This window comes from Cibotium barometz, chromosome 44, assembly GCF_041138505.1.
Source record: "Cibotium barometz isolate CiBa-2024 chromosome 44, ASM4113850v1, whole genome shotgun sequence".
Lineage (NCBI taxonomy): Eukaryota > Viridiplantae > Streptophyta > Polypodiopsida > Cyatheales > Cibotiaceae > Cibotium > Cibotium barometz.
The window spans coordinates 16265679-16285325 of record NC_141089.1 but is presented as its reverse complement, the minus strand read 5'-3'; the positions used below and the strand labels follow the sequence as shown (position 1 = coordinate 16285325).

The 19647-nt window shown below is 41.4% G+C and overlaps 1 protein-coding gene across 1 annotated transcript; it reads left to right on the top strand.

Moving 5' to 3' along the window:
* Nucleotides 1-8953: 8953 nt before the first annotated feature.
* On the top strand, nt 8954-12301 carry LOC147613003 (NAC domain-containing protein 4-like). Its single transcript, XM_086782304.1, has 3 exons — nt 8954-9735; nt 10447-10760; nt 11389-12301. Exons 1-3 carry the CDS (start codon nt 9528-9530, stop codon nt 11998-12000), a joined length of 1134 nt encoding a protein of 377 aa, XP_086638430.1. The 5' UTR covers nt 8954-9527; the 3' UTR covers nt 12001-12301.
* Nucleotides 12302-19647: the final 7346 nt, after the last annotated feature.

The window sequence follows — 19647 nt, the reverse complement described above, 5'->3', positions numbered from 1 at the left end:
AAATGGTTAATTTTGGCCTGTGAAGCTCGTTATTAGGGCTTGCAAGCATGGCAAGCTTGGTGTGTGTGGGGGCTAGGAGACAGTGAATATACGGCAAACAAAGGGAGAAAACAGCGTTTCAAAATATGAGAATAGAGCCACTAATAAGGGAAGCACTACTTCAAATTTATAATCATTGGAGCTTCTTGGAGGCCATCGGTAAGTTTGCTAAGATTTATTTATCATCAATGCTCAATTTCTTACAAGATTGGGCCAATATTGAAGCTACGGTGCAAGAATTTGGGGGTTTCTTATCAATAATCCAAGTGTTGACAATGATGCTAGTGATCATTAGCAAGGCTTAATACTCCTTTAGGCTTGCACTTAATAGTTTTAATCACAATTGTTCAATTAAAAAAAAAAAGGTTTTCACCTATCATTGCAAGTGTGGCCATAACAAGGTTAATGGTATCCTTATGCAATGGATGAAACTTTCCTAGTCTTCATTCATGCTTGACTAGTGCATTGAGGCCAATATGTATTAATAGTGTCAATGCATGATATAAGAGATTCTATGCCTTCTTGAGTACATACATTAACCTTTTTGTTTTGCCAAGCAATGGAATTGAAGAGGTTGAATGCATTATGTGGTGTCTTTGAACCTTGGTAAGAAGAAAATTGATTGGAAGGGATGCCTATGGATGCCATGGCAATGACATAGCTTATGATTGGTGATTTTGGGTGCTAACCAATGCATGTGGTTTGAGCTTTCCTTATGCGATGGGTGGGGGCACATGTTATTCCATGGATACTAGCCACTTGGAGTGAACCCTTGCGAGCTTCTTCATCGGAATTAAACTCCTGTAATGTGATAGAGTGAATGGGCATGCAATTATAAGTGGCAATTGTAGGTGAATCCATACATTCTTTCAAAGTTCAAGCTACACAACTCAAACACACTTGTATCCACATTTCAATTTCTAGTAAACAAGTGAGGTGTGAGGGTATCTCGGCATATGGTAGAGAGGCCGGGGAGCATGTTTTGAACCAACCGTGCCGTGAGTGCTTTTCGTAAAGCGGTACGGGAGGGGATTAGGTACTTGGATGCAAAGACTTTTCCTCAACACTTTCCTTGGATCTAAACTTGATAAGAGGGTGAAGTCTTGGCCAGGAGACTGGCAAGCATAAAGCTCTCCATTGACATCATTGGTATTAAGAAGACGCAAGTGTTGGCAAAAATTGGATGCATTTTGGCATTGTTTGCCACTTGGTTTATGGTTATATTGGATTGAGATTTGATTGAAAATGCACCAAGGTCGTGCCAAAATTTGGTCAAAAATGTCAAAGCAAGGTGTGTTCTTGATGCAATAGTAAACCATGGACTTTTTGGATGCACTTATGCGAGGGCATGCATGTTCGATGCCTTTTGGTGACAAATTGGCATACTCTGTAGTGTTCACACAGAAAAGTGCAATTCAGTCCAAGGGCTTTTGGACTGAACCAAATTTGGACATTGGGGATTATTCCACATCATTAGGGATTTCCATAGAGTCCTTAACCTCTCATTTGGATTTCCCGTTAAGGAGCTACACCAATTTTTCTATGAGGGGGTGTTACCGCATAGTTTTTGGAACGGAGCGTCGGATCTCAAATTTGTCATCACCATTGTGTTTCCCACTACCCATATACCTTACCTACCAAGTTTCATGTCATTTGGGTCATTGGGTACAACTGGCGGCTCAAATTGGCTCACCGCGGCATGATAGTCAAATCCTAATTTAGTCCATAACCGAGGGGGCTGATTTGAAGGGTGAGACATAGCTTGAAAGATTGTACTTAGGGTTACAATTGAAGCTATTAAGCTACAATTAACACTTGAAGAAGAAGTTGCAAATGTGGATCCTAACACTAACGTGGATGTAAGTGGGCATGTTACTATACAAGTGTGCAAGTGGTACCGGTAAACAATGAAATGCAATCAATGTGGGAACTCCTTACGTCAATCCAAGATGGTCAAGCTCAACAAGCTATTGCTTTGTCTCAACAATCTAATGTATATGATATTTTGATTGAGGGCATGAACAAGAGCCACGCCGCATTTATTGAAGCAATGGATTGGCACCATGAAGCATTGCTAAGGAATTTCAAAGTGGGTTCCACTCAAAGGCAAAGAACTCTGGTGGAGGAACCACCTATGCAAGGCAATGTAAATGTTATGAACATGGGGAAAGACTTGAGTCTTTTGCAACAACTTGAAGATGTCGGGAATCAATTCAAGAACTCGAGTGGCATTATGCGTGCACAAATGGGTTTGCCACCGAAATCGTCTTCCTTTGGAAGTTTGCCTACACATAGTCCGGCTTCATCAAGTGGTGTTGCTAAAGGAAAGTGTGGGGCATCCGATCTTGCCCTTTGGGCTACAAGTGACCGCCAATTGCAATTGCTATTTTTGGAGAGAAATGGATATGCCTTTAGCCATAACGGAGCTTGTGTGGGGAAGGTTGCCTTGATCAACATTCCTCTTTCTGGCAAAGATTTGAGAAGACACAAGGTCGGTAGTGTTAAAAGTGAGGTGGTCTACATTCTTAAGCAACTAGGTGTACAAAAGTGTGAAAAGAATTCTAAATTCATACCCTTTGTGGGAAATAAATTCAAGAGGGACAAGGGTATGCACTTGTCAAAGGAAGAGATTCATGCACACATTAGTGAGAGAGGTACACTAATGCCAATGAGATTGAGTGGGAGGACGATTACGATGGAGAGTTTGACGGATATACATCATGTTATTTTCCCACTACATTAAGCTTCAAGGTTAAATCTAAACCCAAGGTTTCTTCTAAGCTTTGACATCAAATTTCTTCACCTAGTGGTCACCATTCTTTCAATGTGAAGGAGCTCATGGATTATGACTATTAGGATGATAGTTGTTTTTTATAGGTTGCGAAGAAGGATTGGAATGTCACACTCCTACATCATGTGAAGATTATGTGAGTAGTTGGTGTGACAATCTTGTGGGTGATGTATATGCTTTCCATAATAAGTTGGAGGCAATCGTTGACACATTTGCCGATGGTGATAGTATGGGGAGCTTTGTTCAAAAGGGTACACTTGTTGAGGATGCAATTAACTTTGATGATCACTTATGTGGTGAAGAATTGCCAAATATGCAAGGTGACATTGGTTGTGCACTCGACATGCATTGTGAAGGTACCTTGAATACATTCGTGGATAGAAGGATTGCTAAAGTGATTTATGTGTTGAAATTTCAGCAAGGCCTTCTCCAATCATTGAGGCTATTCAATTCATGTTTGATTAGGAAGCAAAATCTAAAGTGGATAATACATTGAGTCATGAGGACATGACGTTAAGAGAGGGGTTGGCATATGTTGATTTCAATTCTTGTGAAAAGAAACAAGCAAGTGGTTAGTGGATGAATTGGATGGATGTTGCAACACATTATCATTTTTGCATGACATGGATTTGTTTGCCTTGATGAGTTCTTTTGTTGGATTTATGCATTGGATTGTCACAAGAATCTTGCAAGTCATCCATGGATATGCTTACACCTATGGGTATGCCTTATGGATGTCCTAGTGGAGATAATGAAGGAACTTCATCTTCTTTACCCATTCACACTCTTGGGGATGGGGCTCATGATGATATGGGGACATTCCATAGTTTGGGATAGCATGCATATGATGATCTTGTGGTGGGAGATAGTGGTGGGAGATAGTACCTATGCATATGTGGATCATCATGATGTTTGAGAACAAGGGCAATATGAGGATCACTTTGTGGAAGAGGTTTATTCGGATGCTCGTTCTACCATGGATATGGTTGAAAATTTAGGCCAAGGTGGCAAGGACAAGATTGAGAATTGGTATTTTGATGCAAGAGCGACAATTGGCAAATGAAGTGGGCAACAGATCAAAGTGGAATTGCGTCGTTGGATCCGGGTGGTCAATTGGAGACTACATTTGAGGATCTACTTGGATTTGTATTTGATCCGGGTGGTCATTTGGATTCTACACTTGATCTAGACACACTTGGATATACATTTAATCCAAGTGTTCGTCTTGGGTTTGCATTTGATCCGGGCATAGAGGACATTGGTCTCGATTGGAGTGATGCATGGTATCTTGGAATTCCATGTGATCTGGGAGGTTACATGCATTGGGGATACCTATGCCATGGATTTTTGTTGCAATGTGGATGCATTGTCTGTTTTGCAATGGTTGATACATTGGTTATGAGTGTGACATGTTTAAGGGGTACCGTTTTCATTGGGGTTGTACATTCATGATGTGGTGGAGCCTTTTGGATAGAATTGTTGGACACTCATGCTTTGGCCGATTCAAGAGAGTCATGTGAAGCCATCAAGTACACTTGGTGGGCAATTTTAAAGACCCTTGATGTGATTTCTAGCCCTAAAGGTGATTGGTTAGTCCTTTGGATAGGCTTAATGCCTAGGCTTATTGCCTAGGCATTTACACATCTCTGGAAGGCTTTGGCTAGCTGTGTGTTTAAATTGAACTACTTCACCTACATTGGGGAATACTATGTTTATGTATGGATGGGGTACATTGTGGTCATATCATGTTCTTTGAGTGCCTTGATTCGTGGCTTTCCATTTGATCCGGGAGGCATTGGGTTTTATGCCAAAGAACAATGTAGTGGTGTAAGTAAGTTGGTAGAAGATCTCGATGCATTGAAGAATTATGCTATATGCATTGGAAAGTACTTGCACTTGAAGATTCAACATGGGGAGCAAGTTTTGGCTTGCTTTGAAGGCAAAAGGGGAAGTTTTCAGCCATTGGAGGCTATTTACAACCCTATATTATATGATGATGCTCTCACATGTACATTTGCCATGTCACTCACTTATATGCTTGATGGAATTAATGCTTGAGCACTTGTTCGTGGATGTCCAACCCATATGGGATGCCAAAATGCTACAAGGTTTCGAGGAAGAAACCTATGGGTAGGGATGGTTTATAATAAAGTGCCAAAGCCAGAGCACTATCACTTGGCCAAAGGGGACTATGGGCAAGATTGTATAAAGGGGCCAAGGGCCAAAAGGGGACCATGGGCATCGCTAAATGTGGGGGTCAAGGAGTAAGTGTGTGTGAACATGGGGCAAAAGTATATAAGATAATTATAAGCCCAAGTTGTAGGATATTTTAACCACTTTACTAATTCAAACCTAAGCCTTGATCAAGAAGCTTTAATGGAGTTCTTCCTCCCATGTCCTTAGACTCCATGTAAACGATGTCTAATGTGTCTAGACTCCACATGAACGAGTCCCTCCTCCCTCCTTTCTTTCAAAAAGAGGTAGAACTGAGTGAGTTCTTTTAATCTCGATTAATGGATATTTTACCTTACCTTGATGAAGATCTTGAAGATGAGTTGGGATGCTTACCTGCTTCTGCTGACATGAGAGGAATTGATGCCATGACTATAAAGCAACCAAGGAGAAACAATGAAGAAATGTGGATAACTCATCAGCTTGCAAAGGTTGAGAGAAGTCTATAGTTAGAGAGGAGCCTGATGAAGTCATGGATTATTAAGTTTCTCCATAGTATTATTGTTTAAATAATAGTTATTATAATAGGCCACCATGATTTATGTTAGTAATTCATCACTAGTAGTGTTATGCCAATGGCATAGTTGAATAAATAATCATAACAATTTGTAGTACTAAAGTCTTTTCAGTCATGTGTTGACGATATTTTGATGATACCTTTCTAGTGTATTGTGATGTTTACATATTGTTGTGTTGTCAAAAACATCCATTCTTTTTTTTTTTCACTACTTTTATCTTGTTGACATGTATGTTATTTGTAAAATTTGTGCTATTTTATGTGTTATGAAATTCAAAGAACCTTTATTGTTCACTTTTGAAATTTTGTAAAGAACCTCAATGAAGAGAAAACACGCAAGTTGAGTGAGATTTTTTAAAGATAATATCATTCACTCTAATGAGGCTATCACGCTAAAGAAAGTCACCATTACTCGGTAATTAAATATTAATAATATTGCATACATTAAACACCATGAAAACTGATTTGATTTTGATTTAGATATGATTCACATTCAATTGAAATGTGGCCAATTTCTATGGGGTTTTCTATCGTAATTTAATTTCTACATGTGTAATTTAATCATTTCACTAGGATTTACGTGAACAAATTAGCCTCATTATGAAATATGCCTATGTGATGAAAATATATTATCGATTATATTCTTAAATAAAATAGATGCACCTCATTTAGGGATATATTATGATGTGTCATTTCAAAAAAATAAAAAGATTATTTTTTATAGGCTTAAAATACTAAATTATCAATAGCTAGATCTGACTACTTTTTAGTCATCATTCTAATTTGGGTTCAACTCTACACACAATCACCTACTAGATTAAAAACCATGTTTTGGTAGGTCAAATCCAATTGAGGAGGTCACTTCTATGAACACCTTATATGTTTTATTCAACACACAATTTAAAAACCATGTTTTGGTAGATCAAATCCAATTAAGAGGTGACCTATGTGAACACCTTATATGTTTTCTTCAACATGCAATTTAAAAAATCCATTATGGAATAGTTTGAGCTCCTTAATATAACCATATGTACATTTTTTAATTTAATAAAGTTATCTTTTTTTAACATCAAACCTATAAGTTTTTTGTTTATCATTTCGTAGAATTGAAGAAATTTTTGTCAGAAGCTTCCATTTAGAAAATATAGTAAGAGCACAAGACTACAAGACTACAAAGAAATTTTTGTCAGAAGCTTCCATTTAGAAAATATAGTAAGAGCACAAGTCTACAAAGCAAGGGTAAACATGTAAAAAATGACCAATGAACCTAACTTTAAATTTTATTCTTGTTTAAATGGAGGACTTTTTATCAAAATTATGGCTAGTTCTTTGCCTTAGAAGATTATTTTCTCCATCAATATTCATGATTGAGGAAGGATAAAAGATAACATTTTGTTCTTTTCCTAGCAATAGCTACTTGAACACAGTCAATGTTACATTTATAGTAACAACTTTAATATTGTGAGTTGGGAATAATTAATTTTTAAGAGTATCCTTAAATTATGAATACTAGGTGAGCAACAATTTTTCTTTGATAAAGTGGCTATGTATTGAATCAAAACATTTAAAACTAACTTCAATGGAAAGTTTTCTTGTCTAAAATCTATTGGGCCTTTTTGCTTGAGATTTATATTGCATGGTTTTGGAAAGTATGTGTGAGAGAGAGAGAGAGAGAGAGAGAGAGAGAGAGAGAGAGAGAGAGAGAGAGAGAGAGAGAGAGAGAGAGAGAGAGAGAGAGAGAATATCAATCTACCATGTCAAGAATTTTTAAACTTTTCTTGCTTTATTACTGCAAAGGTGAGGGTAGATGTACATCCGTGTAAATTCGCTTCCAAAATTTTGAAAGTCCTTGAAAGAAAAAGACACTTTGAGAAAGTGATCTTCCTTCTTTGATTCCAAGTCATAAAAAAAAATTGGGAAACTTTTTTTGGAGGGTGGTAAAAGGGCGAGTTGGTTGACCAACTTAAAGGTGAGATCTTGCATCAAGGATGCACAAAGGTAAGAAGAGTCAAGCAAATTTGGCCATGGTGGGGTTTGCCCATCCGTTTAAGAGTCCTAATCATGCAATTAAAGTAAGAAAGTAAATCAAACAAGGATCAAAGGTTAGATGGAATGATTAAGGTGATGTATGTGTGTGTGTGTGTGTGGGGGGGGGGTGGGGGGAGGGGTACGTGGAGGATGGGGAGAGAGGGTATGGATGGTTGACCTAGCATCTTAAACAAAAGATGTGGCAAGATCAGGACCGTTCAATGCCGTGATTGTGTCAAGCTCTTCACAAGCATGTTTTTGGTGGTGGTGGTGGTGCTTGTTGATGTTGTTGCCACACACTCTTTTTGGAAGTTCAATGTGTTCAAAATCAACATCACAAAGCCTTGCTCGGAAATTTTTCCATTTAACAAAAAAGAAAATAATTATAAATAAGTGCCATTTTCCCCCTATTTTCTTGAATAAAAAAAAATAAATTTATACAAGAGATGTTGCCATCTCTTGCTTGACTTCCCCTTTGATTTATCCACAGATGGCCTCCTTCTAGCTGTCGTTGAACATGGTGGTTACTTTATTAAGAGCTTTATCCTCCAGTGGTTGATTAGTATTAACCCATCAATTAAGAGAGCCTTCTCTCTTGTTGGTTGATCTACCTAAACCCATTAAGAGAGTCTCCTCTCTTCTGTTGACTGGCTCTAACTAATCTAATTATCCCATTAGAGACCAAAATTGAATGAACCTTCAAATTCTTAATGGTGTATTGCCTGCGATAATTAGCGAGCTATTAGTATAAACAGCAAACTTATCTTGCTTGGATATAATCTGGCTATTTCAAAGCAGTAGACACCAATTAAGAAGTTCTTCTTTAATTGGCCTCAATTGTCTAGCTACTGTACACTAGAAGCAGCGATTAAGAGAAGCTTCCACGTAATTAATCTTTGTTTGGCTATAATTGGCTATAATCGAGTCGTTAGTTAGAGAAGAAGACACCAATTAAGACAAGACTTGTGTATCTTTGTTGGCTGTCACTACACTGCTATTGAGAGCGGTCTAATTAATCGAGATTGTATACCGATTAAGAGATGGGTGCTCTCGTTTGTTGCGGCTAATTATTCTCTTAATGTTGAAGGAGTCGGAGTGTTTCAATCCATGCGTTGGTCATCCAACAAGTGTGCGCCAGGGGCTTCAGCATTGAGCTTGCTTGTGTGTGGGTGGGGGCGGTTATACACAACTGTGGTTTTGCGAGAAATTCTGGTCGATCAAGACTTACAACCGCCCACAAGACCAGAGCGGGTGCTTGTGACAGCAAAACACAATATTACACACACACACACACACACACACACACACACACACACACACAAAAACACACACAATTATACACACACACACACTCTCCCTCCCCCTCGTTTTTCCCATTTATTCCTCTTGCCTTCTCCTCTCCCTTTTTATCTGATACCTGCCCAGCTCTGTTGAACTGTAAAAAATCGCCCACCTTTTTACCATACCCTCCCTTTCACATCCATCACCACGTGTGGTTTTCTCTTTTGGCAGTCCGAGCTTGTCCTCTTTCTTAATTCGCCCCTCCCTCGCACGTGTGTATAAATTCTCCCCGTCTTCTTTCCAATCTCCACTGCTTTACACGCTGCCAGAAGATGAACAATTCCATTCCACCTTGATGTGGCGAATAAATTATAGTTTTTAGGGCTCCTCCTAAGGCTCCATCACTGCACGGAAGCAACTTCTCTGAGTAAATTTGTTGCATTCTAATCATAGGATTGAAAGTTGAGACCTTTAGTACATAGACCTTAGAAAAGAGAAAGACTTGAATCTAGACCTTAGAAGGTATAATAGTCCACCTTAGGATAAGAGCAGACATCAATTTAGACCATAGTTGTAGATCTTAGTATAAGAGAAATTAATTACTTCCTTGTACACTGTTTGAGGGCATTGGGATTAGCAATGGAGGGTTGGCCGGCCTGCACATCAAGTAGCCTCATGAATGATTATGGAAACTATGATCCGTGTTTGCCCCCTGGATTTAGGTTTCACCCAAGTGACGAGGAACTGATCACATACTACCTTGCAAAGAAACTTCAGAATGCCAACTTCACGAGCCGCGCAGTTGCAGAAGCTGACCTCAATAAGTCGGAACCATGGGAATTACCTGGTAATTTGATTCTTTGATTTTGTCGAACTATTAGGCTAAAACAGATTCGAATTAATGCCCACTCGATGGGTTAATATGTAGCTGGAATTGAGGCGTCTGAGATTAATCGATGGGGTTTTAATAGTTGTGCCTAAGATTAGCGTATTTGATTGATTGAATGATTAGGGTTTTGGTTTTGTGCTATAATGGGGATATGTGAATGCTGATGGAGGATAAATTATTGAAGGTGGATACTGGGCATTGTGGGATCATAGGGTTGAAGAGTATAAATTGATGATTAATTATAATGGAATTGATCAGCCATTGTTAGTTGATTGATCAGGGTTTTTGATATATGTATAAATTATGTAATATATTATTCAGTAATTGGGTTAGGATGTAGTTAGGATTGAAACATGTGAGATTAGTTACTGGGTGTGCCTAAGATTAGGGTATTCACTTGACTGATTAGGGTTTTGGTATGTATAAAGTAATCAGCAGGATCGTTAATTGGGGGTAAGTGGTGGTGCGCCATGGGTATTGTGGGATAGGATTAAGGAGGATTAACGAGATTTGAATTTGAGCCATTGATATGGATAGGATTAAGGAGTATATTGATGATTAATTGTAGTTGAATTGAGCCATTGTTATGGATAGGATTACGTTAATTAACGAGCAGATCGATTAGGGTTATGAGTGTGTGTGTGTGTGTGTGTGTGTGTGTGTGTGCAGGGAAGGCGCACATGGGAGAGAAGGAGTGGTATTTCTACAGCGCGAGGGACAGGAAGTATCCAACAGGGATGAGGACAAATAGGGCAACGGAGAGTGGGTACTGGAAGGCCACAGGCAAAGACAGGGAGGTGGTGAGCAGCAGCGGCGGCAGCTCGGGCGGCGGCGGGCGCGTTGTGGGCATGAAGAAGACCCTCGTGTTCTACAAGGGTAGGGCGCCCAAAGGCTTGAAAACGAACTGGGTCATGCACGAGTACAGGGCCGAGGGCGCCATCTTCACCGCCAAGGCCGAGGGTCCTCCATCTTCACATTCTAGGGTAAATAATCACTGCCTACATTCATTTAACCTAATCTTCCAAAACATCAATTAAGCTCCTTAATCATCCCCTCTGTGTCGGCTGGAACTCTTACTATTAACGTTAATGCCTATTAATTAATTGCAAGCTCATGAGCCTGTCGTGTCTATACTTCAATCTTAGATTTTTGGGTTGTGAGTCTTATTAAGATAATTGCTACAAATCAAGCTTCGATTACTAGTGTTAATTGGCACTAAGCGCGTGTTAATGAGCCCTCTTTTGTGGATAAGAGTGTTAATTGGCACTAATTGCAAGCTAATGGAGGTTCAAAACCTCTGGTTAAGAATATTGCTAGCTAATCGTGCTTCAGAAGCTCTGATTAAGAGCATTGCTAGTTAAGCTATCTGGGTTGAAGCCTCCTTAATTGTGGGAATTCTGGTCATTAATGCTAATTAACCTCTTGATTATGGATATTTTGGGCTCCGTTAACTTTCTGAATGAAGGCCATCTTGGTCTAATTTCTGGTTAATTCTGCATAACTTCGTGTAGTTTAAACGTCCGATTAATTAGAGTAGATCATGCTTTAGCCGGTTAATCTGTTGAGTAATGAGAATTACTGCTTGATAATGATGTGACTATGTGTGTGTAGGATGAATGGGTTGTTTGTCGTGTCTTCCACAAGAACGCCGGCGGGAAGAAGATGGCCCTGTCGGAGCTACGGCAGAACAACCACCTCAACAGCGGGGCCGACGTGTACGGCACGTCACTGCCGGCGCTGCTGGACTCGCCGGCGCCGGCAGCCAGCAATGGCGGCAGCGGGGCCCAGCTGCGCTCCGAAGAAAGCTTCATGCACCACGCCATTCTGCAGCAGCACTTTAACGCCCCCTTCGCGCCTCTCCAAGCAAACGTGAAGGTCGAACCCACCAGCGCCGCCGCCGCCGCCGCCGCCAACGCCGCCGATATAACGCCTACGCCGCCCCGCTGCTCGCTACTATCACACCACCCCCCGCTCGACGACAACGCCAGTCTTTTGAGCAACACGCCTCCGCCGCCTCAGTATCAGTATCGTACTCACCATTATTCTCATCCATCTGCCACGAACACAACCGCCTTCGACATTACTTCTTCCGCCGCCAGCATCCCCACCACCGCTGATCACCTAGCCGACAGCTCTCCAATGATCGGTGGCAGCTCTCTAACAGCGCTCCCTCGCTTCCCCTCTGAGCTAGAGAGCCTCTGGCTCTACTCCGACCGTCTTTAGCAGGATAGGCCTCTCATCTGAAACAGATCCGCTCCTCCACGCCATGAACGGCTCCATGCAAAAGGCGGCTCTTCCAATCCTCGTCAAAGCTAGTGGCGTTTGTTAAGAAGGATTATAGCTGATTGATTATACCTTCATAATCAAGATTACGGGGCCTTCTAAGACCCATCTTATCATCAAGATTAAGGGCCCTTCTTATCAACTCCACCTTAGGAGAGACGTGATATCATACAATATGTGCCATTATATATCATTGAGTTCAAGACTACTGGAAGACTTAAGCAATCATTACATTTCAATATTAATTCTTGTAAATAATTTAAAGTTCATGTACCTAAGGTATTTGTAACACCCATCTTTCTCTACCACCATTTCATGTCTTGTTCCTTAATTCAAGTTTGAGAAGAACACCAAAGAAATTGAAAAAATTAAACAATTATGTCATACTACACCTAACGATTCCTTGTGCAAATATATAATCAATTATGTCACCTTCTTAAAGTACCTTTTGAATTTGCAAGAATAGTGAAAAGTCTCCCATATGGCATGCACATTCAAATGTCATGATGAGAATGTTATATGCACCAATGTTGTATCTCCTTATAATGAGCTCCAATATTTGAACTCTAGGTCAATGCATGTAGTAGTAGGAATCTGAGACTAATAAGGAAGGTACTTCTTTCCATAATTGAAACATTTTTTGTATAGCAAATTTTGAAGTTTTAGATTAGTATTCTTTAATGTAATTCATTGTTCCATTGCTTTCAGTTGTTGAACTCCATTACAATCATTTTTGGACTTGAAAATTGATGATGATGTAGAATATGAAGCTATGGTAAGGGCACAAGTATGATGTAGAATATGAAGCTATGGTAAGGGCACAAGTATGCCACTTCAAGTTGAATAAAACACTTGGCATGGTTACTTATAGCTAATCTCACGAGAATATTGTTTATATCTAAGCATACAAGAATATATATTTAGGGATGTACTTATCTAGAAGAAAGAAAGAAAGAGGCTTTGAAGTTTGCATATTTAATTTGTCATGTTAAGTAGTTATGAAATGTTATCATTCGCATGACAAAGAACTTTGGCCATTCCATTTTATGTATGTGCTAACTAATATTGATTAATAAGTTCAACTAGGGCCCACCCCTCCCCTCACTCCATAGGGGTGAAAGAGTGTGTGTGTATTTCTCCTTCCTCAAAAAGAAAAAAACATAAATTAATATTGACAATTTGCTCTTGATAACAAGCCATCACAATACATAAACAATGATCTTGTTGTTAAAACAAATACATCATTGGGTAAAGCAATCAATATAAATGGCCTAAAAGAATCTATCAATTGAAGATTACTTGGACGTTAGACACAATATAAGTCATAAGACACAATCAAGTATAAATGGCCTAAAAGAAAGGCTGTACATCAATCTATCAATTCAAGATTACTTGGACGTTAGACATAATATAAGTCATAAGACATAATCAAGTATAGCTTATCTTTAGGACTCTCATTTGTTAATTATCATGAAAATGTGGTCAATTGCTTACAATATCTAGCAACTTATGATTTTTTTTGGGTAGTTTCTTCCAAGAAAATAATTACTTATTTTATTATTTTCATTAGCTTAATTTAAAGGCTTATAACATTTTTAATGGCTTCTACCACATGTAACATGCACATGTGGTCCTATTTAAGAGATGGTTAAACCTTCTCGCTTACAAGTTACCTAAACAAAGAGTCTTTAACAAGATAGAGGGTGGTTACTATGATTTTAAAGAACTAAACAATATCTTGCGACTATAACATTTTAGAAGCTTGTAAAAGATACGGGCAATACATAATTCATTAATCATTTTTTTAACACTCAATCTTTTTAGGAATAAATGAGGTGAAATAGAATCACATCTCGGTTTTGACATTGGTGTGCATCATCATTTGCATTCACATTTGATTTTTTGTTATTATGAAGCATTGCTATAATTATTAAAAAAATTCTTTAATTTTTAAGTTTTGATATAATTTCAATGCAACACTTATAAGTTTTGGTATAATTGCAATGCAACACTTATAAGTTCTGATATATCAGAACTTAAACATTCTTTAATTTTTAAGTTATGATATAATTGCAATGCAACACTTATAAGAATTAATACAAATCAAAGGAGGTTTTTAGGAACATTGGGCTGTCGGTGTTAAAAAAAAAACCTCAGCTAGGAACACTAATTTTCTTTTAATGGAAATAGGTCACATAGCGGTGCTCTTAATGATAGTGAACACACGATGTATGAACCCAATAAAGATTCACACTCTCTTTTGTCAAATCATTTGAATGTTTCAAATTTTTAACCTCGTCAATTCTTTGATCGAGTTAATGGGAGTTAATGAAAGTCAAAGGTCAATGCTATAGTCATATGCATGATACTAAGAATACATGGATTAGCATAGGAGTGATGGGTGTAATTTACAAAGCCTTAGCAAAGAGATTAGGCTCATGGGAAACCTTTAATCCATGGATGGGTGTCCATGATTGGGTCCCCACATGGTGTAAAGCACCATTTCCAAGGCTAAATATGTTGATTAAAGATGGATTGATGGTCGACATGGACCAAAGATGGGTTTCTAATGCCCCATGACCGAAACAACCTAAAAGCATGACAAAAACTTATTTTCAGCTTGTAGCTTCATGGAAACATGTAAAAGTACTAAATTACATGCTCGTGGTGGCACTAGGGTGTGCATAGGCCTTAATTACCGAATAAGGAGCATAGGGAATATGGAGAAAGAGACTAGAGTCATGAATTGTTAGTATATGTTCAATACCCGCCCCTTAGCATGTATCTCACATTGATGTGTGGTGCACATTTGTACGGCCCCCATTATGACGAGAAGCCATTGCACTACTAGTCCATGGGCTCGTAGCGACCGATAGAAGCGACGCAAAAGCATCGCTTAAGCGACGTGTCGAGCCTAGTAGCGACTCCTGTAGCAATGCATTTACGTCGCATAAGCGACGAAATTTTTAAAAAGTTATTTAACGTCGCTTAAACGAGATTAATCGCTTAAGCGGAAAGTGACTTCTCGTTTGAAAGGAAGAGCTAGATCTTGGTGGTTGAAGGAAATGCACAACTATGATTGGGATTGGAAGAATTTGGCATATGATGTTGTGCAATACTTTGCGACCACTCATGAGCAAAATTGCTTTAGAGATCGATGCATGGTATTCTCACATGAGGACTCTCTATCTAGCTATATGGAGAAATATTGGTACCTTTCCTTCTTCATTCCCAACATCAAAGAGAAGGAAAGTATAGAGAGTTTTGTGCAAATATTGGATAAATATTTCATGAAAGTATCTCAAAGTATTTTGCAAATTGATGAGGATATTAGTCTAGATGAGATCATGGTGTTGATGGGCCTTGTCCACATGCATGCCCAAAGGGTCAATCACAAGGGCAAGTTTGTTGAGCTAAGCACGATAGAAATGATTCAATTGGTGGTATCCATTCTTGGCTACATTTCATGTTTGAATGGGGAAGGAAAGCTTCAGCTCATATTAAAATATTTGGATATCAAGATTAATAAAAGAGGTTACCCGCTCACTGAATCTTTTGGTCATTTCATAGAGTATGACTGCGGGTATTTATGCACACATTGTGGCTGTTGAAGTGGATGAGATGCTTGATGTAATTTCTGGATAGCAAGTACATGAGGAGATCTCAATGCTGATTCTCTCTCAACAAGACATCACCAATATGTGCGTGCCACTAACTCAACGAGTTAACCCATTATACATGCCATTAAAGAGAATATGGACTCCACTGGAGTTTCAAGAGGCCAAGCAACGCGACTCCCATGTCTATTACAATTTCCTAGTCTTCATGCCAGCAACCTTAGACATACGAGAGCAAAGAAAATAGATGCTCACTTGGATACAGGCATGGCACCGTATCTCAGACCCAGCAATCGTGGCCAGCGTTCAATTTTTGAAATTGCTCGTGATCTTGATTGATCAACCCAAAGATCCCTATGATGGATATGAAGCTCAGCAACAGCAATTAGACACATGAATCAAGGCCCATCTGATCGAGGTATAATGCTATATTACCATCGTCTACGGTGTCTTTCGGCATACATGCATGTCACGTTCAAAGACATGGTGGCCTGACACAGGATTCTAGCGTTCACACTCAGCATTCAAAAGAACCCTCAGAAAGCTTAAGTCACATCAAAACTTCTACCGTCATGAGTTCGGTGACCAGGTCTTTAGACCTCGGTTCTACCGGACATAACCTACATAGGTAGGGGGAGATGTTAATCCCATTTTGGATTAACAAGTATGATCCTCCAATTGAGGACATTAATAAGTGTCATGAAAAGGCACTATAAAAGTTATACATTATGAGATATTGGCCACCCAAGGCCTAGGTAAGTAAGTTTTGGGTGCCCAATTGTGAATAAGGGCCAAATGTATATAAGGCATTTTCTCATATAATGAAAAGACACAATCCCCCTTTGTGCTATTGAGAGCTCTTCTTTGTATCTTGAGAGAGATTAAGAGAGAGCATTCTAGCATTTGTGCCTCTTCTATGCTTGCATGATTCATTCTTGCTTAGGAGAGTGAGAGAGAGTGATTGCCGTATGCAACGGTGTGAGCGACTCTACGGTGATAGCGTGGAGGTGAAGCTTGGAGGTTTGGATCTTAACAAGTGAGCTTGGAGGCCTCAAGAGACTCAAGTTCGAAGCATTGGTAAGTGCCCTACGTTAGGTGAATGCATTGAGTTCTATTGCTCATCCGTTAGGTGAATGCATTGAGTTCCCTCTTAGAGGTGTGGTAGCCCATAACACCCCATGCCTCCATTGCCCGGATAGCCGAGACCACTACACATGGGATTGTCCTAAAACCCCACTGGTTAACATGGTGGAAGTTGTGGTGCCATCTCCCAAGGTTGACACTCCAATAGTGGCAATGGTGCCACCTCCCACTGCTGGCACTCAATAGTGGCGGTCATCACCCGGTCCAAAGGAGCCCCAAAGACACCAACTCCTCCTCTTGATGGTGCAGTTTACCCATCCATTGTGGAACAAGATTGTGGAGGAATTCACTCAAACACCACCCATGGAGAATGAAGCAGCTCCAACCTTGGTCATTCCCCCAACCACCACACCTTCAAAGATGGATGACAGGTCTACCCAACCCAAGGTTAGTAATTTAAGTTGGGAGGAAGTGTTGGCAAGAGCAAAGGTGAAAATCACCCTTCCTCAATTATGCGGTTTGAGGCAAGAAATAGGTGAGCAACTGCTAGGCTTGTTCTAGCATTGGATGGATTCAAAGGCAACTAGGGGTGAAGCCACATCTAGTAGTAGTGGGTGACAACACAGGCACAGCAAGCAAGGGTATGCCTCACTGCCCCAGGAGTGGCTGATCACCGAAACCCGAGGGTGACAATCTCCATGGGAGGAACTCAAATTGTAGGGTCCATGGATGGTGGTTCTGGTGTTAACATCATGCTTGAAGCTACTAGGCAAGTCTTGGGTCTCCGAATTACCAAGCCAGCTCCCTTCACCATCCGAGTGGCAAACCAAAGAGAAGTGATGCCCTTCGGACTAGTCAGGCAAGTTCCAATCACTTTTGAGGGATTAGTATTTGAAATGAATTTTGTGATATTAGACCTCCCACCAGCTAGAGGGGCCTACAGCTTGTTCATCGGAAGGCCTTGGTTGAGGGAAGCTCAAGTGATCCATGATTAGGGCCTTGGTTGAGGGAAGCTCAAGTGATCCATGATTAGGGCCGAGATAACTTGCATATCCCTAACCCGGGGGGGACAGTGACCTTGCCCTTGGAAAAAGGTCGTGATGAGAGTGCAAGGGACACTGCCTTGCATGAAATGACTCCCATTCAGGAGGAGGGAACCAATGACAAGGAAGAGCAAGAGGAATGGCAAGGATTCCCAATGGATGAGGCCTGGGAACCATTTGGCTTATAAGGAGAGGCGAAAAAACCTCTATGGTGGAATTGGTTAAATTCTTATGAGGGGTTCCAGTGCAATACGGTGGAGATAGTGGAGTTGGACCCTAGACCCCATTCAAGAGGTGTCCCAAGCAGAAGAGCTCTCATCAGTACGGGATTGGACAGAATCTTTGATCACTATGGCCTCCAAGTCCGCACCAGTGCCTCAAAAGGAAGAGATAGAGGTCATAGTTCTAGGGGAGCCAGAGTTTTCTCGACAACCTAGAAAGAAGGTCTCTCAAGAGGAGTCATCAGAGGCACCTATAACCCCTCCTAAACGCACTCGCAAAAGCAGCGCGGCAAGCAGAGCACCTCAAGACTCGGGAGGAAGCCTTGCCAGTAGAAGACATGCCCACTAGCTGGACAGAGGAACGTATTGGTGACTTCCCTCTGGACATCACCCCAGCCCATGACCCCTTATCTCTCCTCCATCAAGCAGCACTCGGCATCGCTCCTCTTCCACCCACCACTTACCACACGAGGAAGTGAGAAAGCTGAACCTAAGCATAGTAGAGGAGCCACACCCCATCTTAGTGGCATCTTGGGTCTAGGAGGACCCTTCCACTTTTCAAAGAAGCACCAACTTTTTCAGAGAACACCAAGATGTGTTTGCATGGACCTACAAGGATCTCCCATGGACAAATCTAGCCAATTGCACTCATAGAATTCCACTAAAAACAAAAAAAAATCCCCCCTTAGTATTTTTTCCAAATACTAACAAAAAAAAGTCGTAAAACTTCTCTCTCTACCCCCCCACCGTCCACTCCCTCTCTCCCTCTCTCTCTCTGTCTCTCTCTCACTCACCCCACCAACCATTTCTCTCTCTTCACTCCCACACTGACCACCCCCTCACTCCCTCACCCCACTGACCAACCCCCCCTTACCTCTCACCCCACTCCCCCTCTCTTCTCTCCCCCTTCACCACCCCACCTGTCTCCCTTGACCCCCCTCCCCCTCTCTCACTCACCGCCCCCCTCTCTTCGCTCCTCACCGCCCCCCTCTCTTCGCTCCCCCCCCTCGCATCACCCTCACTCGTCAATACCCCACCCCACCGACCCCCTCTCTCCTCCCCCCCAATCTCCCTCACTCTCACCCATTCTCTTTCCCCCCCGTGCGTAGCTGACCAACCCCCCCTTTCTCACTCACCGACCCCTCTCGTGTGACCCCACCCTCTCCCTCTCACCATCGCTCACCGTCCAGCCCCTCCCCTCTCTCTCTCTCATGTGCAGCACCCCCTTGGTCCCCCTCACTCTCTCGTGCGTCGACCCCACCCTCTCCCTCCCTACGACTCCTCTCTTCTCTCCTCCTTTGCCACCCCCCCTCTCCCTCTCTCTTAGGTGCAACCCCCCTTTTTCTCTCATGTGCCCCACACCCCCTCTTCCTCACCATCAACCCCCCCTCGCCGCCGTCGCGATTACCCGACCCCACCCTTCACTCCCCCCCAGCTCACCCGCCTCCCCCTCTCTCACTCACCGACCCCACTCCCCTGCAGACCCCCGACCCCCTCCCCTGCAAACCCCCCTCCCCCTCTCTCACTCACCGCCCCCCCTCTCTTCACCACCCACCCTTCACTCCCCCCCCCTCGCGGAGCTCACCCGTCTCCCCCTCTCTCACCTCACAGCCCCCCCACTCC

Coding starts and splice junctions, on each gene's coding strand:
- LOC147613003 (XM_086782304.1), top strand. CDS start 9,528: ATGGAGGGTTGGCCGGCCTGCACATCAAGTAGCCTCATGAATGATTAT. Junction 9,736..10,446: donor GGAACCATGGGAATTACCTG/GTAATTTGATTC, acceptor GTGTGTGTGCAG/GGAAGGCGCACATGGGAGAG. Junction 10,761..11,388: donor CTCCATCTTCACATTCTAGG/GTAAATAATCAC, acceptor ATGTGTGTGTAG/GATGAATGGGTTGTTTGTCG.